Here is a 21,932-nt window from a genome sequence, read left to right as displayed (position 1 = left end):
TTTGGGGCATGAATTTCGTAATTTTGTTTCCTAGTGCTTACTTACATTGGTGAGCTCGGAATGGTCAATTAATTCTTGTAACTTGTTAAAATTTGATCTTTACACGCCACTTACAAGTGGTACATCATTTATTATTATTTAATTATTTTATTAATCACGTCAATTTTGTACAAATTTATTAAAAATTCTTTTTATTTTTAGTGTTAAAAATTGACCTTTACATCAAATAACACCTCACGTATCACTACTTAATTATTCCATTAATCACGTTAATTTTTAACCATACAAAATAATTATTTTTAATAGAAATAATAAATTTGTTATTTAATAAGAAGTTAATTTACTTATTTTTTAATAGAAGAGGGGATACATAATCTAGCCTTTATTTTTAATAGTATATTTTAATAGTAATCATATGAATTAAAAGGTTGTCCAAAAGTGAGAGAGCTTATATTGGGCAGTGGATGGACGCAATATAAATATTTTTTATTTGAAAAATCAACATTTATACTAATATTTTATACTTTTTAAGTGAAACAAAATAAAACTATTACAAAATAATAATAATGTGTAGGACAAAAAATACAAATCACCTTATCCAACATTAGGAAACTTGTTGAAAGATTTTGACCGAAAAAAAATTGTTGAAATGAATTTTCACTAACAAATTTCCTATTAACATTCTTTAAAAAATAATTTCATCCAAACAGAAACCCTTATTAAATAATAATAAATTACAAAATTACTATTGTAGTCTAAAAATTTAGAAAGAAAAAAAGATTTGTGATTGTAACTAAAAGAACATGTGGTTACAAAGTAAAAGCTTCCCTGAATTAATTCCATGTCGTTGGCTCCACATTTCAAGTAGAAAATCTTCGTCACTGCCAGTGTTTATATAATCATACAAATCCAACTTCATCATCATCTTATTTGAAGAAGAGGTGGTCTGGCAATTTCCACTTCCAAATGCAACATTTTGTGAAGGTGTACAATCACTAAATTCTGGGCTCCAACTCCCTCGGCTGCTGCTGTTGGTCAATTGATCGCTTAGATCTTGCCCACTCACTGCTTCCTATATCATCTCAATGCAACACATATATAAATCCATATATATAGAAACGCTAGAGATGAACAACTCATTAGGTATTCATCTACAAATTTTGAAATATCTGATATCTGAATTCTGGTTATTATCCACTTTCTATCCAAATCTACCTTTGATATAGATATTATTACCGTTGATAAATCTGTTAAACTAAAAATTTTAAACATAGAAACATAAAATGAAAATATAAAGACAAATTTAACCCTACTCTTTTCTCCTTTTTTTTTTGAATTACTTCGGCTCCCAACCTTCAACTAGTCGAATTACTACTGAGTTAATAACATTGACAAGATAGCATGCTTGACGGTCTACATATACTTCAATATTGAGGTGAATAATTTTTCCAACTTCTTTGAAATTTGTTGATTTTTTAAATTTATTATTGTGCCTAGGATTTAACCATGTCTAAACAAGTTAAAAGATCTATGTTACTCAATCTAGGATTGTTGGACATAGGTATATGTTTATCCTCATGCTCAAATTAGAAAAACTGACCGAAGGTGGATGTTAAACATAGATAATTCAGAAAAAAAAATTGTAGGGTTAGAGTAACATAAAAATTTAAATCAAATTCGAATACCTGAATCCATTATATAAGCATAATCGATTGTAATAAAAAATTTGAATATCCAACACTACTTGAAGAAAAGCCAAAGGAAATTTGGATACTTCTAATATCCAAATTCAGAAATTATCCGAATTTGCCAAAAAACAGATTGAATAGTGTTGGATATTCAGCTTTTTACTATGAACTACCATTGTAGGGCATAAGATTACCTGAGAAATACTGCATTTATTCTCGCAAGATAACGGAGAAACATCATTAGAAGTCTCCCATTGTAACCAAGGCAGCAGTACACCATCCATTTCAACAGGGACAGATTTAAACACTGCTGGATTCTGGAAAATTGGTGTCTTTGTTATTCCCCCCATGCTTGAACTGGTAGTGTCACTCCTGTCCCCATCTAATGATGAAATATCTGTATCTTCAACATTAGAAATGAAATCCTCGATATATTTTTCAGCCTCCTCAGTCAATTGTCGGGACATCCTATATCTGTCATTGCTCCTCTGGGAAATAATTTGTATGTTGATTAAACAATCAAAAGAAAGATCAAATCACCTTTACTACATCAAGGAACATCAGAATCTAGTGGATTTAACAAAGAAAATGGTGCGGACTCAAAAATAGCCATATAGATTATGAAGTCATGCATAATTGCAGTGAGTGTAAGGGGAATTTGTACCTTTCGGGCTCGTACTGGTTTCTCAACAATGGAGCTCTTCGGTTCAGGAAGCAATTCTTTGACAATTTTAGAGAGCTCTCTCCCATGCTGCTCCTCCAATAGAATCTCAGCCAATAAATCTTGTCTTCGCTTCTCCGACTGTCAAATCAAAAAATAAAATCAATCACTAATGTTTCCATTATGAGATGCAGAGCTTCAATCAAGGGAATAAATTCATCAAAGACTAGAGTAAACAATTAATATATATTAATAATCATCAGCTCGTTAAGCATAAACCACCATAAACCATGTTAACATGCATGAAAAGTACCATGGAAAGCTAGTTATCCTTTTTCATCAAAAGCATCTTAAACGCAACCTTATTTTGATTTTCAATATAGAGTAAAAATCCGGAAGAAAGATAGGTTCAGGGTTATCATAAACCAAGAGTGCTAAGCAAGAACCAATACATCTTCCAAAAAAAAACCTATAAAGTTCACTGTATAAAATATAAATAGTTTAAGACTAAAGATGCCAAAAGAACAGGCAACTCAACCCTATTGTACCAATGACCATAATCATCACACAAATGGTAAATACTGCACCACAGAATGTTGATGATAATGACTTTATACCTTTTCCAATTTTGTTGTGCACTTCCTTCTAGCTGTCGAAATTGCCTGAATAACGTCAGAATTGTCAGGTTGCAAGGTATCAACGTTTGCTGTGCCAGAGTTCTTTGTTTTGACCATTGACTGCATAAACCAAGATGCCATCCAACAAGTTTAGCATACAATTTATGAAGCAAATTCTGCTCCAGTAGGAGGGAATAAAGTATTAAACACATTGACCAGAACATAAAATTACAGACTTGTTCAAGTTGTGTCTTGATCTCTTCCACAGCATGTCTAAGCTCTTTACGCATTGCGGCATATAACCCACCATTCACATCATCCCCAATGGGGTGGTCTCCCTAGCGGGTGGGAAATTCAAAAGTAAAAGATTTACCAAAATATCTAGAGGTTATTACACAATTGTTATTTTTTTTAAAGAGAAGAGCAACCTTTTTCTGTGCATATACAGCTTTTATTGTCCTCTCCGCCCCATTTTTATTGGAAAGTGCAGCATCCCTCCCTTCATCATCAGTTACGGCAGAAGAGTGACTCTGATTTCATGTATGTATAAATTTCATTAAGCTAACGAAAAAAATTTGACATAAATGAGCCTGAAAGATTCTAAAAGATATCTAGGTATAGTAAGGATTAACCCAACTACTAAATAGAACCCTTATATAGAAATTCCACACAACTAAATGGTGATAGTAGAAGTTAGAATGATACATTTCGAAGAGATAAAGAATGCTTACAGAGTAGCCATCGTGATACTTTAAGTCCTTCTGGCTGAGAGATCTTCTTAAGCCTTGTCTATTATTTGAAGCTGTTGGCTTATGAGTGGAGGATAACTGATTGTTTCCACCAATGGAACTCTTCATGCTAGGACGGTTGCTTGGGTTCTGCAACTGATCTAGATCACTCTACAAATTTTAGGAACCACAAAAGCATACACATCAACAAGTTAGTATTTGATTATTATTCCTTGCACAATGAAAAAAATAATAGGTTTTATTGAAGCCAATCTAACCATTCAAGTTGGCCAAGTGGGTACATTACTATCTATTATCAATGACACTTCACCTTTAATATTACTAAAAGAAAACAAACATATTTGACATGCAAAAATTCCAAAGTTCCTCATTTACTTTCATCAAATGCAACACAATATACCTAAGCTGATTAAAGATGACCTGTATTCAAATATAGAAAATGATTTGTCATCCAAGTCAAGAACATCTGAACTATGTACTCAGATTTGTCATCCATAAAAGAAATGCCATTGGATGAACTTAAAAATTTCGGAACATAGCAATGACAATTGCAATACCATAAAGAGTTTGATAATTATTGGATACTTAAAAGAGAAACCAGATGTCCTTATTAAATACTCCCACATTTTTCTCATTTTGGACAATGTATTTAAACTTCAACTAAGCAACGCCAACAAGGAGGTGGTACAAGTGCATGCCACAAACGGTAAAAATTTTAGTTGGCTTGTGCACGTAAATTGATCTTTGAGTCCAAATTAAGTAAACATCAAGCACAAAACAAGCAGATAGTTAAATCTAGTCACCGGATAATGTCTCATTGCAATATTAGAATTGATAGTTTAAACTACCTGGTAGGTCCACTTATTATAAGCTCTGAAGAGCTAATTAGACCCTCTACTATCAAAGTGAGAAATTTAACGTTATAAAGATAATTTGGAAGCAACAGAGAGAATATTTTAGATGGCGGTAACTTTGAATGTTAAGAAAGACTGATTAGTCTTTTAAAGTTATGTTGAAAAAAAAATCAAAAATCAACATTCTTTAAAATTACATTGTTCACTTTTATAATAAATTAACTAATTTGCTTAGTTTAACCATGTTTATACAAACTAAAGAATTCATCTAAATAATGAATTCATGCACAAGAATAAAAACAACAGTAATGGAGAGTGAGGAACTGAAAAGAAATAGTACCTCAGAATCACTAATTTGATACCGAACAACGGAGACAGATCTTCTCCTCCTGGAACTAGCAGTGTCCGAAGTAAACCGTCCTCCAGCACCATTATTTACAACACTACCCCTGGATCCTTGCCTGGACACCGACCTTCCTCTTCTCTGAGCCACACTCTCTCCTCCTCCTCCTCCTTTACCATTGCGTGGTGTGACGTCATCCATCCGAGAAACCGAACGGCCTCGGAGGGAGGAATCAAAGAGCTCGACAGCGAGATCGTCGAGACTAATCTCCGGGAACCCCGATCCCCTGACTGTATTCACAAACCTCCCCCTGCTCCTCGGAGCCGGAGTAGGCTCATTGTCATCGTCGCCGACTCCAGGAACCCGACGGGAAAATCTGCTGAGGCTCCTGGCGCGGCGGTGGCCGGAGGAAGAGCGATTGGAGGAAGAAGAGTCACCGGGAGAGGTAGGGAGGGAAGCCCTCCTGGTAGTTGACTTGAAAGCTGAAGTTGCCATTGAGAAAACAAGAGGCGGAGAGAGAGAGGAGTGATTGAATGGGGGAATTTATTCGGGATTTAGAGAAGAAAACTTATGATTTTGGAGCATTTAATTTTGAATCGAGAAAAATTAAAACGTACGCAAAAACAGATACAGCTAAACCAGGACCAGGAGGAGCCGCAGAAGAGAAAATGATTTTGAAATAATGGGGAGATTGGCGGAGAGATCGAAATTTGAGGAAATTTGAAATATAGAGGTGTAAAAATAGAAAATAGACACTTAATCGTAATTATTTATTTTTATTCTGATTGAATTGTAAGGATCTTTATATTTGCTATGGTAATTTATTAGTAGTTTTTAATTCACAAAAAAAAATATTTTTTTAAATTATAAAAATACATTAATACTAAATATATACGCTAGTTTATGAAATTTCCTTGAATTTTTAGAATCTTTTAAAGTTTTTATAATTTTTAGTAATTTTTTGTATTTTTAAAAATATATAAAATTTCGTGGAACTTTTTATATTTCATGTATTTATATAAAGTTTATATATTTTAAAAAATAAACAGAATCAAAGTGAAATTAATAAAATATATAAATAGGTTGAAGGTTAATTTTGTTATTATTTAAATTAAAAAATTAATGCACATTTTTTATTGTTCAATAAACGAAAATATGGGTAATCATTTTCTAACTGTTAGGTGATTATTTGTGTAAATTTATCAATTTACAAATATCTAATTTATTTTTCAATGATTATACTAAATAACCCATCTTTTTGCTTTAAAAATATTAAAAATAAGTTTATATTAACATATATATTATAATGAAGTTTTAAATATAAATATGTTAGGACAAATTTCAAAATAATACATGAAAATTAATCGTTGTTCAAATATATATATGAAAATTTAATTTTAATTTAATCATACATATTTAAAGAAATAAATACATTAATTTTTTTATATAGAATAAATATAATTATTTGTATGCAATATATAAACATAAAATGATGATATATCAATAATTGTATTAATAATTTATGAGAATTGGATAAAATAAAATTTACAAATGCACAATTACATAAAATTAAAATTTGTGTATAAATTTACACATTAAACTAAAATTCATATGATATATCCTTTTAAATTATTTAAATTTAAGCTAATATTTAAAATGCACAAAACTAAAATTCGTATATATATCTTTAAAAAATCTTCCCTCTCTGCCTGACTCAAGCCACTTGAGCATAGCATAAGAATAGCTTTTGTTTATAATTGATGTATTTTTTTCAAAATTAAGGTATCTATCATGATAATAATATTTTTATTAATTAATGCATTGCAAATATTATTGTTTTAAAAAATAATAATCGGTTACTAAAATTAAATTATATAAACTACAAAGAAATGCAATGATAAAAACATATCAATAATTATATAAATATATAAAACTAAAATCCAATCATATATGCATGAACCTAACTTGAAAAGGGAAAAAAAACTACATAGTACAAACGTAATAAAAGCAGCATAAAGAAACATCCAACCCAAATAAAAATAAAACTTATATCAACATATTAAATTTTAAATACTTTTGTAAAACTTAAATATAAATATAACAAAAATAAGGAAAGAAATCATAAAAACAGATACACAATTACCTTCCTTTAATGGCAATGTTGATTCCATAAAAGCAGTCGGGCCTTTTTCCTTTTTTCTTTCATTTTTAGTCCATGCAATTGTAATGATATAATATGTAATAATCATATTTTATCTGGATCAAGTCGATTTAATGTTTCAATTAAGTTTGAATTATATATATATTAGTTTAAAACTATCAATATAACAAAAAGAAAATATATATGTGTGTGTGAGGTTGAAATTTTTAATTTTTATGATTCCACAACCCAAATTTGTTTTTCTTTCTCTATTTCAATAATGCAGATTTTAAATTTATATTTTAAAAGGATTTTAAAATTTCTTTTTAAAAATATAATTTCTTAGGAGATCGATTGCACCTATGAAAAAAAATTATAATCTTAATAAAAATTCAATGTCTTAAAAATTAAATTTAATGTGTTCTCAAATATCATCAAATTAACTTATGGTAAAAAAAGGTTTTGACATAATACTTTGAAGTTATTTGGGCTAAAAAGATTAAATATGACGAAGAATTCAAAGTGATAAATCATCACATTAATAAAAACTAAAAAAAAACGATCAAGATCAGAGAATAAGTGTTGCCTTATACCAATATATAAAGATTAATTTGAAAATTTATGGGCTTGAGTAAAGTATTTTCGAATTACATTTTGCTCCCTTTACTCAAAAAAAGGTAATTTAGTTCATGTATGTCAAATTAAAAAGCAAACTGATTTTTCTGTTAAAAATTCATCAATTTTTATTGTTACAAACTTGTCATTGGACATTAACAAAATGTATATGTGACACATCACATGTAATTATCTAATTATTCTTCTAGTCACATAAGTTTTTAACAAAATAAATTTTGATATGTTATATAGGAATTATTTTACTTATTTTTTGAATAAAATAAATAAAATGTAGTATAATTCTTAATACATATGTTCAGTACATAAACTTTCATGATACTTTTACCCCATTAACCAATTTTTAAAATATATTATTATATTAATATTAATATTAATATTTTTATAAATAAAATTAAATAATTTTTATTACTTTTGTTTCTTAAATTCAATCCAAACCCGACCCCCATCTACCATACTACCTCTAAAGCATAGGCCTTCGATGTTTTAAGGGACCAAAGAGTTTTAAACATTTGAGGCTGTGAATCATTTATAAAAGCTTTATCCACCTTGGCCATGCACTGTTTTCATCACAAGTCCCTTATTCAAATAAGTTGATATACATTTATCAAAGGCTTTTTTAAGTACGGGACACCATCCCTCATTTTCACATGATATTCACTTATCACCTTTTTCCATAAAGATGTATAGTTTTATTCATTAAAAAAAGAGAGGAAATTTTATTAAATAAGATAAAAATTTAAATATAAATAAGATATATCTATACTATTTAAATATAAAATAAATATTTAAAAATATCCTCACACTGTGAGATTTGATTAAGGATATCATAAATTTTAATATTTCAAATTTACCATATCAATTGAAAACCTTAATTATCTTTTACATATTTTTTAATAAATATGTATATTACATTTTTTCACTTGTAGTTACGGCACGATTTAATTTATATATGTGTATATTTTTAGATAAATAACAAATTACACATAAAATATAATTTAATTTTATTATGATCTCATACATGATTGAATTTTAATTTAATTTAATTTTAAGGTATGGCTAACATTGCGGTTGCTATGACATCATTTTTATGTTTGTTTATTATATATCAAACAATTATATCTATTGAACATATGTAACTTGATTTACAATTGAATCAAAGTTCACATTTAACACTAAAATAGATAAATACTATTAAAATAATAATTTATAGAAACTAACCTTTTTCTAAAACACGCCAGATGCCTTAGAGAACACCACATTTAATTTTTTTTATATAATTTAATTTGGGGGTGGGGGACAAAGCCATTGACGAAGAATATTTTGTAGAATATGTGTTGTTCTAGTTCTTCGGCTATACATAGTATGGTTTTTTTTTACATTTATTTAAACGATTATATTTTATCAGAATATAAATCTTATACAAATATTTTAAAAAATAAAGAGTCTCATAATTTGTTATTTCAACTATGTGAGTATATATATTTTTCCAAGAGTTCCATATATTTAGAGTTTTTAAGTATCAAAGCTACATAGGTATGTTCATATATGTAATTAGATATGGATGTTGGTGAGGGATTTCTTCCTTTTAGGAGAAGATTATGAATTGTCATTTGCATAAAGTCGGTAGACTTTTTAATCACGGTGAATTTAGAATTTTTTTTATAGAGTAAAAATGAAATTATAAATTTTTAAAACGTTAAAATATAATTTTATCATATATTAATATATGATTGTATTGTTTTTGAAGGGTTTAATATTTTTTTTTTATTTTTGGGAAACTTAAGTGCAATTTAACCACATATTAATTTATTATTTAAATATTTCTTGAAGGGTTGCATAGCAAATTTTCAATTTTGTGGAGACTAAGACTCTTGTATGCCCTTTTAAAATTGCCCTTGCTCTAAACACACTTAGTATTGTCGTTGGTTAGGATTTGGTCTCTTAACTCTACGAAGAGGCCGAAAAAGTTGCCTAAACATATGGTGAAAGCGCCTTGTAGAGTATTTGAGAAGGTGGACTCATATATGCGCACATAATCACCCTTTTAAAGAAATATAAACCAATAGACTTCGAGAGGTTTAAACCCATACCCTATAACAACATGTAGGGCAATTTTGAGTAATTACACTACTATTTAAAGCTAGCATCTTATATATTATTCCGACTTTAATGTGAGTATCAAAACATATATATACAAGGGATAGGCAGGGTTTTCCCTTTAATGATAAAATTTTCATTTACTCCATTAAAACTTTTTAAAATTACAAATTAATGTAATAGTAAAACTAAAATTTTCTCTAAATTTTTAAAATTTATTTTTAATTCCTCTAAAACAATTTTTAAACTTTACAGATGATTAAACATATATATCCAATTAATATTTATGTATTTAAAGAGCTGTACTATGAATATCAAATACGAATGCCTCAAAAAATTGAAGAGTTTTATTTGAACATAGAAAATATGGCAGCATTGGTGATATCAAACAAGATTATTGATGAATGCAGACAATTCAATTGCAAAAGTTAAATGAAAAAAGTTCAATAGACCAATAATAGTGAGTTATTAGCAGCGTGAAGGGCTCTAAGACCTACTTATTCAATTATTTCTTAGCAGCATTTATATATTATATTTGTTTCTTTCATTTCAATGTTCTCAAGAGCCGGCACAAAAAAAAAAAACATATTATTGTAAGACCTGCATTTTTACTCTCAATAGGGGGACATGTTTTTCACATTTTAACAAAATCGAACGACAATATATAGCTATCTACCTAAGTATATATTTTGTTGCATTGTCACGTATATACGAATGATATATGAGTATATATTTGATAAAGGATAAATTTAAAAATTATTATTATATTAAAAAAAGTGTTTTTAGTATTTATCAAAGGAAGTTCTTTATACTGCACTTAAGTTGTGGATGTAATATTTATAATTTAATTTGGTCATTTTTAATTTTATGTTTTTTAAATTTTAAAATTTTAGTCATGATCAAATGATAGTTATTAAATTTTAATTTTATTCGATAAACATATTATCACATGTTTAATTTCATGTCAGCTTGTTATTTTCTCATAATATTCACAAAAAAGTAACATCTTTTACTTAATTGATTTAAGACTATCTTCAAGTCACAATTGAAATTTCAAAATTCAAAAAACATAAACACTGAAAATCATCAATATAGACTAAAATTGTAACTTATATATAATATATGGCTAATATCAAATTTTGATTTAGACAAATTAAGCTATTATTGTTTGGGTTGGAATTGAAAATTAAAAAAATAAAAAATATAAAAATTAAAACTGACCAAATTAGATTATAGAACTGAATCCACAACTTATGTATACTACATGACTAATAGCATAAATTGATTATTAAACTATTATCGTTTGGGTTAAAACTGAAATTTTAAAATTCAACAATTTCAATAATTAAAATTAACCAAATCAGATTATAGGGATTAAATCAACAACTTATTATATTACATGTACTAATAGCATAATTTGAGCAAACAACTTTGTTAAGTAAGAAAAGTAAAAAGTCAAAGAGAATATGTAGGACTGCAGAAAATGACATTTACCACGACTAAATTCATGGTTACCACCTAGAGTGGAAGTTTAGACAAGTTTATTGATTACATCCAAAATGTTGGGAAGCCAAGAGGCAAGGTAATTGTTGAAATATTTATTCTCTAAATTTGATTTTTTTTTCAATTTTGACTTTTAATTTTTTTATTTACAATAATCAAGACAGAAAATTTATCTTTACATTAATCCTTAAATATCACAGAAATTTTTAAAAAAAATTATCCAATTAATGTCATTTCAATTTTTTTAGTACAAAATTATTTTTTAAATAACGATATGTTACAATATTAGAGTATTACATTATCACATGGATAAAAGATAGAAAAAATTGTCAAGTTCTAGGACTAATATGATAAAAAAGTTTAAGGATTAAATTGAAAAATTGTCAAAGTTTTGGACCAAATGTTGATTTACCCTTCTTTTATTTTATGTCTGTCTGAGTTTAAGTAATGCATGCTCTGAAAACGCCAATCAGATTTGTCCGAATTATTGCATGAAAATCTCGATGATAACGCTTTTACAAGAAAAACCCATAGCATAGGTTTCTTATTTAAAGCATCGAAGCTTGGTCTTAGGGTCTTTCAGAGCTTTGTTGAAGATATTTTAGAAAAAAAAAAGAAGAAAAAACAACAATGTCTCATGGTTTCTTGCCAAATGAGTTTCAAAAGTCAGATAAGATCGATGAAGTGATTGGTCTCGATCTTACGCTTTCCGCCATGGGCATGACTTTCTGTTCTCACCGTTTTATGCCTTTAATTGTGGACAACGATGATAATAACTGGAGCCGCCGGTTTTTTGAAGAAGAAACCAGAGATAATAAGAGGCTGAAACGAACTATTAACGGCGGAAACAGCGACGGCGGGATGAGCAGGAACGACAGCAATGGTAGTTTGAGTAGTTTGTCAAGTCTTCATTTCAGAGACCATATATTGACTTACAGTAAAAGGTACCTTGCTGCTGAGGCAGTAGAAGAGGCGGCGGCTGCTGCGGCAGCGATGGCAGCCGGTTATGAAGAAAATGGAATCGAAGAAGACGAAACGGCATACGGGATGAGGCTAGTTCAGCTTCTCATCGCTTGTGCCGAAGCGGTGGCTTGCCGCGACAAGTCCCATGCCTCGGCGTTACTATCGGAGCTTCGCGCCAATGCCTTAGTGTTCGGCTCGTCGTTCCAGAGGGTGGCGTCGTGTTTTGTTCAAGGATTGGCGGACCGTCTCGCTTCGGTTCAACCACCAGGGACGGCGGTCGGCCGTGTCCAGCTGCCGCCGGTAATGAACATAATGGACATCATGTCGGATTCCGACAAGAAACAAGAAGCTTTCCGCCTTGTTTACGAGATTTGCCCGCACATAAAATTCGGTCACTTCGTAGCTAATTTAGCTATATTGGAAGCCTTTGAGGGAGAGAGTTTGGTCCACGTAGTGGACCTAGGGATGACCCTTGGTTTACCACAAGGTCACCAATGGCGTTTCCTTATTCAAAGCCTCGCCGCCACACGTGGCGGCGCTGGCAAACCACACTGTACACGTCTCCGTATAACCGCCGTCGGTCTCTGCGTAGACCGATTCGACGTTATCGGAAAAGACCTTAAAACCTACGCAAAATCCATGGGAATCAACCTGGAATTCAACATCGTCGAAAGCAATTTAGAGAATCTAAAGCCTGAAAATATCAAAGTTTCCGATGATGAAGTCCTTGTCGTTAACAGCATTCTTCAACTTCATTGCGTCGTTAAAGAAAGTAGGGGGGCTTTAAACTCAGTTCTTCAAATGATCCATGAGCTTTCCCCTAAGCTTTTAGTACTCGTCGAGCAAGATTCAAGCCATAATGGGCCTTTTTTTCTCGGAAGATTCATGGAAGCACTCCATTATTACTCTGCAATCTTCGATTCCCTCGACGCAATGTTACCCAAATACGACACCAGGCGAGCCAAAATGGAACAGTTTTACTTTGCCGAAGAAATTAAGAACATCGTGAGTTGCGAGGGAGCTGATCGGGTCGAACGGCACGAGAGGGTCGACCAGTGGAGAAGACGAATGAGCCGAGCAGGGTTCCAAGCTACACCATTGAGGTTGATGAGTCAAGCCAAGCAATGGCTTGGGAACAATAAGGTTTGCGAAGGTTATACTGTTGTGGAAGATAAAGGGTGTTTGGTTCTTGGTTGGAATGCCAAGCCCATTGTTGCAGTTTCTTGCTGGAAATGCTAAGGAACAAGGACAAAAACACCATGGATGAGAGATGCTCACTACTTGTTTGTTTAAATTCCAATAAGACAATATTTCCAGTAGTGAAAATGGAATGGTTATTGAAACCATGTTTGTGATTTTATGCTTTTAAGAACTTTGTTGCAGATGAATGAACAGCTACGATGGCTGTTGAAACTTGAACCTGTTCGCACTATGATTGAACAGAATTGAAATAAAGACAAATAAATGTGTGTTTTTGTATGGGTAATATTAAACTGGAATTTTCATTTGTAATTAAACGATTCGATTAATTTTTTTTCAGTGATTAGCCTTTAATTTGTTTGATTTTATTAAGAACAAGGTTAATTAATCATACGTCCTCAATCTATGGATTAATTTGAAAATTGATCTTAATCTTTAAGATGTTTTAGTTAAGTCCTCGTAATATTAATATTGTATCATTAACCTAAACTTTAATTATTAGCTCAAATTTGGACTTGAATATATTTAAAACAAATAGATGATATTTTAAATACATTCATTATCGCATAACTTAGATACGTCATTTAAAAAAAATCCTAAATTTTAATTGGAGTTGTTGATAGTTTTTCTATATGCCCCTAAAATGGGTTAATTCTATGTATTTATATGATACTGTCACTGTTCATAAATGTGATATGCTAAGTAGGTCTCCGTGCATGATCGCACGTACCCTACCTTAGGGTTAGCATGTGTATACTCGAAGTGGGTTCGCATACACAAAGTTCACACCATGTGTAGGCAAACTCATATTACGTATTACATGTCCTCATATTAGGCTCGCCCATACTACGAATGGTTACTAAACTATTCAAATATTTTTATTTAAGTTTTAATCTTTTAATTTTAAAAAGTTAAAAAATATATATCTAATTTCACTAAATTATCAATAAATATACGTTTTAAAAGGTAACAAAACGGTTGCTGAACTATTCAAAAGTTTTCATTTAAATTAATAGGTTGTTAAAATCGTTGCTATATGACATTCTTTGTTTGCACCGCCTGCCTAGACCTGTCTATGGGCCGGGCGGCCCCGCCCGACGGCCCGCCCGAAATATGGGAGGGTTCGGGTAAAAATATAGGCCCGAAATATGGTCTTGGGCAAAAATATGAGGCCCGTTTAAAAAATAGGCCGGGCCTCGGGCACCACTTTTTTTGCCTGGGCCCAGCCAGCCCGGCCCAAATATAATACATATATTTTTTTTATTTTTTTATTTTAAAATACTTTTAAAATATTTTTTATTTTGAAATTAATTTTTAATGTTTATTTTAAAAATGGGCCGGGCCGGGCTTATGATATTTTCTCGGGCCGGGCCTAGAAAAAATTTTAGGCCCATATTTTGGGTTGGGCCAGGCACGGGCCTAGGAGGAGGGCCAAAAATTTTTTCTGGGCCCGGCCCGGCCCATGGACAGGTCTACGCCTGCATCAATCAAAAACTCTTCTTTCCATTCTCTTTTACAGTTTAGTTTTTTTTCTCTTAATAAAATAATTTTAAATGTTACGAATCAATGAACTAAAATATAAATAATGTTATCTTGTCTTCGACACAAATCTTTAGATCAACTTGGAATCAAGACATATTTTTTCTTGTAGATGTACACTAATCTATTGTATCGACCATTGAATTGTCGTTTCAAATTCGCTAACCGAATTTTTTTTATAAAAAGAACCTTAACAATTTAGTAGCTTAAATAATTTTTTTATGAATAAATCAAAATTTTAAATTAAACCTTTTGAAGTGTTAAAAAAAATTAAAGGGTAAAATGGATCAACTAAGAAAATGTTATCGGTAGTGATTTTTATTTTTTTAAAATCATACCCATTTTTGTTTGTCAAATTCCACAGACCAAATTAAGGCCGGCAAATCACTATGTCCGATAAGTTGAGTTTGATTCGTTACGAACAATGAGGTTTTGTTTTTGGATGCATAGAACAATGACTGATTAAATTGTTTTTCTTTTTTGAGAAACTAAATAAATTATTTTATTGAATACTAAATTTAAGGTACACAATGCAAATTGCAAAAGACTAGAAGGAATTTTGAATTTTAAAAGTGTTTTTGTCTTTTTTTTTTGTTCTGAGACTTGTACTTAATAGTCAAAGTTTTCATTTTTCAGAATTTTGGATTTAATTTAATTATTTTTATTGTTAATTTCAAATATTAACATCTAACAATTTTGAATTCCAATTACAACATTTGATTTTTTTTTCAGGTTTGATATGTATTTCTCTTTGGTAAAAAAAATTGTTAAGGTGGGTCGGATTATTCATCTAGATTTGAAGACTCACTCGAAATTTGAGAGGGTTTAAACAAAAAGATTAGGCTCGAAAAATGGGCTTTGGCAAAAAAATTAGATCCACTTAAAATATGGGCTAGGCTCGAGCTTGAACATTTAAGGTTAGAGTCAAGCCTGACCCGACCCGTTTTTAATTTTATAATACTTAATATTATGTTGTTTTAATATATTATGTAATTTAGAACACATTAAAGAAAACATATACTAAATATAAAATACTACACTAATATAAACATTAAAATAATATTAAGATAGCTATATAAAAATTTTCAATAAATAATAAATAAAAAAATTTATTAAATATTAAAATAATATAATATAAATACTTTTTTTAAAATTAAAAATAATATGGGCGAGACTAAAATGGGCTTGAGTTAGTATTTTGTAAATATGGACAGATTTAGACAAAATTTTAGGCTTATATTTCGGGTTGGGTCAAACTTAAACAAATATAAAATATGTTAATATCATGTTTACGCTAGACTCGAACTCAACCCGACCTGATCTATGAACACCTCTATATATAACCATGTTTAATTCACCTATATTATTATATAGTGATAAGATTTAGTAAAATTTTCAATACCACGTGTTTTTAAAGTAACTTTATATTATCTAGTAAGGCGAGATTTTATCTCATTTATTCATTTTCATTAAATTTTTTTTAAACATTTTTTTAAAGAAAAGTAAAAATGTTATGGAGGCCATTGCATTAAGAGTCAAATTATATTTTGTTCCCTTTACTCAAAGAAGAACAAATTAGTGCCTATAGGTTAAGCCAAAGAACAAATTCTAAATTGTGTTAAAAATTCTATTCATTTCTATTGTTAAAAACTCAACCTTGTATGTCAAAGGACTAATTTGCTCTTTACTCTAATGTACATAGACTAATTTACCTATTTTTTGCGTAAAAAGGAGTAAAATATAATTTAACTCATAAGACATGAGATTCCATGATACTTTTAGTAAAAACTAATGAATCAAACTCTTTATACCATTGTACTAGAGTGATGACATGATAGGATCTCAAAATGATATATCATAATACTTTAGAGGAATCCATGTTCAATCCAAATAGAGAAAAGAAACTTAAAGGACCAAAGTAGAAAAAATTGATAAGTTCAGGGACTAAATTTTTAGTTTATCCCACTAGCAAACAGAGAAGGTCAGTACCGTAACTTTGACGTTGCAAAAAGTACATTTTAGGCTCGTGTGGGGAAAGTGAAACAAGGGAAAGGCGGATTGAGAAAGAAAGAACAAGAAACGATGGAGACAATAACATTATCCACTTCGCTTACCACTTCATCCTTTGGCGCCTCAGCGGCGGCGGCGGCGGCGGCGACGGCGAAGCGAAGCAGCGCCACCTGCTTATCCTACACCTCTCACGGAAACCTTAACGTGAACCACTTAGCAGCATTCCACAAACAATCCCATCTCTTCACAAAATCCCCTACACGTTCTTTCGCTTTCACCAAAACCCGTGCTAACAAATCCACCCATGGCATCTTCCTTCCCCACTTGGTCGCTTCATTGGTCTGATTCTTACCTCCTTTTCAGCTTTTTCCCCATGTTTTTGCTATAATTGAAGTGCCTATTTATTAATATTTTGAAAATTTGAAGTTCACATTGTTGATTTATACTCTCTCTTTTCTTTTTGGTTTAAGGAACAAGTTGAACAAACTTACATTATGGTCAAGCCTGATGGTGTACAACGTGGCCTTGTAAGCTTTGCTTCAATTGTTTTGTTTAAGATCTTATGCTCCATAATCCATTTCTTGTTGCTAAATTGCTGAAATTACACATTTTTTGAGTCTTAAATTGATTGTTTTCTATTTGTTTATGACTTTGTGTGAAGGCATTTTAGGTAAACTTAACAATTCGTGTATTCTGTGTTGTGTTGGTGTATTTTACCATATTATAATTGTTTGCTATCTATTGGTTTATTAGCAAAGCATTTTAGGTAAACTAGGCAATTCGTGTATTTTTCTGTATTATAATTATGTTTAAGATATTTTATATTTTTATATAAATTTTGATATGTTAATAATTCATATTATATAGATTTTGAGCCTTTCATGTATTTGGGTCGTATTTTTGTTATTTTTCATGTTGTGTTGTATTTTGTATCATGTTTTAGCTAATTTTAGTATCCAAAAAGGGAATTGCTTATAAATTATAATAGAACTTTTGGATTTTTGATTTTGAATATTTTTTTTTCTTCTGAATTTTAGCATATATTTTACATTTATTTAGGTTGGAGAAATTATTTCGCGGTTCGAGAGGAAAGGGTTTAAGCTGACCGGCTTGAAGCTCTTTCAATGCCACAAAGAATTGGCTGAGGTTTGTAAGTTTGCAGTTGGATGGATGTTTCATGTGCCATTTTGTTTTACGTTAAGAAACTCAATGCTTGCTATTGTTATTTTACATTAAAATACTTGATAACCCGAGTTTGACTTGACAAAGCACATTGTTCTTAACTTTGGGAGCTTACATAATAATATACGTAATCGGTGTTATGATGGTCATAGGAACACTATAAGGATCTCAAGACCAAGTCATTCTATCCTACCCTGATTGACTACATTACTTCTGGACCGGTCGTATGTATGGTACGATCCCTTCTAATTTCTTCTTGTATCAGAAGTTTCAGGTATGTCATTGATCGAGAAATCTGATGATGATTTTATGTTTTCAAGGTCTGGGAGGGTGTTGGTGTTGTTGCATCCGCACGTAAGCTGATCGGATCTACCAATCCTCTTCAGGCTGAGCCCGGCACTATAAGAGGAGACCTTGCGGTTCAAACAGGAAGGTTAGCCTATGTTTACCCCGTTTCTGAGCCTCTAATTTCTCAACTTCGATTTGCAGCAGATATTCTGATATTGAAACTGTGGGCAGGAATGTTGTCCATGGTAGTGACAGCCCTGAGAATGGCAAGCGTGAAACAGGTAGGTTCCTTTTACTGGTATTCAAACATATTATCACTGAAATGATTTCCTCCTAGCTGCTTTGGTACTAAGCTGTCCAGACTTGGGCGTGTTTGATATCCATCCTTTCAAAATTTTCCAAGTTTTTCATGGTAATTGGAGAATCTTTGGAAGGTTATATCTCCATTTCTACATCTAGATATGCTTTGGACATGGATATTTTAAGAAAAATGAAAGAGTCAAGAGTAACATAGCTTTTGTATGTTTCTAAATTCAAATGCCATGCTCCAATAGATCGCGCACCAACTGTAAACTGGTTTAAAAGTTTATGCTTTTAGCCACCGTTTAGTTCTTGAGAAAATTTCGGTTATTTGAACTCTGAACCAAAGTAGATCACCTAGGATCCTTGTTGACCCTTCCCCTTTGCTCGTTAAGGAACCCTTAATGGCACGCTCTTTGGTCTCCGATCTCTTTCTCTTAATCATAGAAAGAAAAAAACGGATGGGATTTATCTGTTGAATCGGGAACTGGTGATTTATCCAGTCTAGCAGGTATGCAAGAACTAGATGAATGTTGAACCAATCAAAAAATGATTCAACAGGTTAAAAGCCGGATTGAATTGGTAAAATAACAACCACCAATTTTCTATATATTTATTTATTTGATCAAAATTTTATTTGTAATTAATGAGATTTGAATTCTTAATATTGGCTGGTTGAACCAATTGGATCAAGAATTGAAGGTCTGACAGGTCTGGTTCAATTCCCGATATAGTTTTCTTAAAACATTGCTTTTCATGTTCAGCTCTTTGGTTCAAAGAAGGTGAATTATGTGAGTGGACACCTGCTCAAGCACCATGGTTAATGGAGTGACCTTTTTTCATTGTTGAGGCAAAAGCAATTTGTAAGCTCTCTTCTTATCAACCCATTTATTTCTTCAAGATTGATGTAATTGCAAATGTTAGAGCTGCAGGTTTTGTATGAATAATGGAAGAAATTCATGTGTTTTTGCTTTCTAGTCCTTAATTTATGACAGGAAATTTCAATATTATCACAATTGGATTTGCAATTTCTAATTCAACCAATTTTTCAGAGAGTTTACAAAATATAATCTTAACTACAATGCACAAATGGCCAAAGGACAAAGAAAAAGACACCACTCATCAAACTAGATTTAAACATGCCAAACACACATGATCATATTCAAAATTGGAAGGGTAAACTATCTAACCATTAATTTTTTTATTACTGAAATTTGAAAATTACAAAAATAGTCATCTAATTATTTAATTTTATTTTTTTATCATCAATTGACTAATGTAAAAATATAAGCATTAAAAAATCTAAAATAATTGGATGACAAAATTATTAATAAGTAAGTGATTACTAGTATATGGATATTAAGCTGTCTTTACAATGCCAAATTCAATTTGAATGTTCAAATTTTGAGTTTTTTTTCTTCTTTTATTGTGGGATTGAATGTTCAAAAATCTCGTTAATTATAAATAAAATTTTGAAAAAAAAAAGAAAATTGATTTTTTTATCAATCCAATTCAATGTTTTGCAATCAGTTCGGTCATTGGCATTGGGGATTCATTAATTGATTTTTTTTATTAAATCTTATTGGTATTTAGACAAATCAAATTTTCAGCTAATTAGATTCTATAGAGTTCTACATTCAAATTGGTTTAAAAAAAAAACATAAAAGGTTAAATTTTGGTTCAAAATAGAAAATAAGGAAAATAGTAAATAAAATATGAAAAAAAAAACATACCGTAATACAAAGAATTCATAAGGTTTCTAAACCCAACAAATAAGCCAAATCTAAGCCCTTCATTGAAACAAATTCAATCATATAATAGTACTTCCATTGCTTGTGCTAGTGCTAGATTCATGGTTTTCCCTTGATCTATTCCCACTGCTCAAAGATTGAAACTCAATTGAACCCAAAAAACTCGTAGAACCAATCGATTCTATCATCATTGTTTGATCACTAATCGTTGAAACGCGTTGATGGTCCCTAAATTTAGAAAACAAGTAGCGAATCGACGTACCATTACTTCCTTGCTGAGAATTGAAGTTACTCGTTGATTCAAAATCACTTGAAGTATATGAAACACTCACAGGAGAACAATCCGTGTCAATCACCATCGATTCATCATCGGAGTTCGTATTGCTTGGAACAGTCCCAGAACCGCAATCGGTTAAATCAGCCGCCGTCGTCGGCGGTGGTGAGATCAGGTGACGTTGGGAACCTAGTTTAAGCTTCATCAGTGTAGTCTCTGTATAATAAAAGAAGTTTTACAAATTCAGAAAACGAAAATCAGTATTAATCATTTCAGATCTATAGTAGAATTGAGATTGATCTTTGAAAAGGATTAAAAATAGAGAAATACCATAGATGGAGAGGGAATCGTCCTTGATGATCTTGGAAGGCGGAATCTCGAAGCAGTCAACTGACGACGGCGACGGTGACGCTCTTACTCTTCCGAACATCTCTCCGTTTCTGATAGTATTTCCGGCACCCTAACAATAGCTTCGTTCAAAAGAAGGATATTTGGGGGTATTTGAAAATGGCGGAAATCACACAAACTAAGAAAAGAAAAAAAGATGAGATTTGGTTTTGGTTCCGGATTTGGCTTTTTTTTTTCTTTCGTTTGGCGCCATAAATTAAAGGAGCGGGAAGCGTTTTTCGTACTCTCTCCATCTCTATTTTCATAGCTGATCCATTCCCGCCAAAACTTCTAGGTTGGGCCTTTACTTTTTGAAGCCTAACCCTAACATTTTCATAAATTATCTGGGCTAGTCTTGACCCATAGAATCCTAAAGGGTTGTTTTAAGTTTAAATATTTTAATTTCAGAATTGAATTTTTCGAATTCAGACAATTATTGTCAAAGTAGGTTTGGTCGAATTTAGTTTTAAATTCATCAAATTAGATTTTCGAGTTTAAGTAAAAATTATCATGTTTGATTTTCATTTTCTTCTTGCTCAAATGACTGACTTTTAGCTCTCGTTAAAGAAGAGGAAATGAGTTGCGAGTCCTTTTTTTATCTAGCCCAAATATCTAGTATTGTTATACATAAAGAAGAGGAAATGGGTCCGCAGAGAAACACTCCATTACTTTTCAAACTTCTCACCCCCTTCTCTTTGTATCAAGAGGGATCAACTAAGATTTTATCATTGCACCACAAGCTCAGTTCAC

General features: G+C 31.1%; 4 protein-coding genes across 5 annotated transcripts; 2 read left to right on the top strand and 2 right to left on the bottom strand.

Moving 5' to 3' along the window:
- Positions 1-583: 583 nt before the first annotated feature.
- On the bottom strand, positions 584-5,623 carry LOC121221073 (uncharacterized). The gene is made up of 8 exons (XM_041101491.1): positions 4,910-5,623; positions 3,698-3,865; positions 3,395-3,496; positions 3,203-3,304; positions 2,967-3,086; positions 2,353-2,490; positions 1,883-2,176; positions 584-1,072 (listed from the first exon to the last, which is right to left on the bottom strand). Exons 1-8 carry the CDS (start codon positions 5,405-5,407, stop codon positions 794-796), a joined length of 1,701 nt encoding a protein of 566 aa, XP_040957425.1. The 5' UTR covers positions 5,408-5,623; the 3' UTR covers positions 584-793.
- A 6,218-nt stretch (positions 5,624-11,841) lies between these two features.
- On the top strand, positions 11,842-13,763 carry LOC121221072 (GRAS family protein RAD1). Its single transcript, XM_041101490.1, has one exon. It carries the CDS (start codon positions 11,919-11,921, stop codon positions 13,488-13,490), a length of 1,572 nt encoding a protein of 523 aa, XP_040957424.1. The 5' UTR covers positions 11,842-11,918; the 3' UTR covers positions 13,491-13,763.
- A 3,219-nt stretch (positions 13,764-16,982) lies between these two features.
- Positions 16,983-19,747, top strand: LOC121221071 (nucleoside diphosphate kinase 2, chloroplastic). Its single transcript, XM_041101489.1, has 7 exons — positions 16,983-17,339; positions 17,471-17,527; positions 18,060-18,146; positions 18,335-18,415; positions 18,503-18,615; positions 18,702-18,751; positions 19,535-19,747. The coding sequence occupies exons 1-7, from the start codon at positions 17,073-17,075 to the stop codon at positions 19,600-19,602; spliced, it is 723 nt and encodes a 240-aa protein (XP_040957423.1). The 5' UTR covers positions 16,983-17,072; the 3' UTR covers positions 19,603-19,747.
- Positions 19,748-20,456: 709 nt separating this feature from the next.
- On the bottom strand, positions 20,457-21,919 carry LOC107931473 (uncharacterized). 2 transcript variants are annotated; one of them, XM_016863359.2, is made up of 3 exons: positions 21,126-21,919; positions 20,854-21,011; positions 20,457-20,749 (listed from the first exon to the last, which is right to left on the bottom strand). In XM_016863359.2, exons 1-3 carry the CDS (start codon positions 21,223-21,225, stop codon positions 20,723-20,725), a joined length of 285 nt encoding a protein of 94 aa, XP_016718848.1. In that variant the 5' UTR covers positions 21,226-21,919; the 3' UTR covers positions 20,457-20,722. The 2 variants fall into 2 exon arrangements, with proteins under 2 accessions (XP_016718848.1, XP_016718847.1); XM_016863358.2 differs by having other exon boundaries at positions 20,457-21,011.
- Positions 21,920-21,932: the final 13 nt, after the last annotated feature.

Source organism: Gossypium hirsutum, chromosome D09 (assembly GCF_007990345.1).
Source record: "Gossypium hirsutum isolate 1008001.06 chromosome D09, Gossypium_hirsutum_v2.1, whole genome shotgun sequence".
In the NCBI taxonomy this organism is placed as follows: Eukaryota; Viridiplantae; Streptophyta; class Magnoliopsida; order Malvales; family Malvaceae; genus Gossypium; species Gossypium hirsutum.
The sequence above is the reverse complement of the archived record's forward strand: the minus strand, read 5'-3'. Positions and strand labels throughout refer to the sequence as shown.

Excerpts from the sequence above, each read along its gene's own strand:
- LOC121221073 (XM_041101491.1), bottom strand. The coding sequence starts at position 5,407 with ATGGCAACTTCAGCTTTCAAGTCAACTACCAGGAGGGCTTCCCTCCCT. Across the intron at positions 3,087-3,202 it reads TCAAGACACAACTTGAACAA|TCAATGGTCAAAACAAAGAA; the intron begins GTCTGTAATTTT and ends TGGTTTATGCAG. Across the intron at positions 2,491-2,966 it reads GCACAACAAAATTGGAAAAG|TCGGAGAAGCGAAGACAAGA; the intron begins GTATAAAGTCAT and ends TTGATTTGACAG.
- LOC121221072 (XM_041101490.1), top strand. The coding sequence starts at position 11,919 with ATGTCTCATGGTTTCTTGCCAAATGAGTTTCAAAAGTCAGATAAGATC.
- LOC121221071 (XM_041101489.1), top strand. The coding sequence starts at position 17,073 with ATGGAGACAATAACATTATCCACTTCGCTTACCACTTCATCCTTTGGC. Across the intron at positions 17,528-18,059 it reads ATGGTGTACAACGTGGCCTT|GTTGGAGAAATTATTTCGCG; the intron begins GTAAGCTTTGCT and ends ACATTTATTTAG. Across the intron at positions 18,147-18,334 it reads GCCACAAAGAATTGGCTGAG|GAACACTATAAGGATCTCAA; the intron begins GTTTGTAAGTTT and ends TGATGGTCATAG.
- LOC107931473 (XM_016863358.2), bottom strand. The coding sequence starts at position 21,225 with ATGTTCGGAAGAGTAAGAGCGTCACCGTCGCCGTCGTCAGTTGACTGC. Across the intron at positions 21,012-21,125 it reads CGATTCCCTCTCCATCTATG|AGACTACACTGATGAAGCTT; the intron begins GTATTTCTCTAT and ends TTTATTATACAG.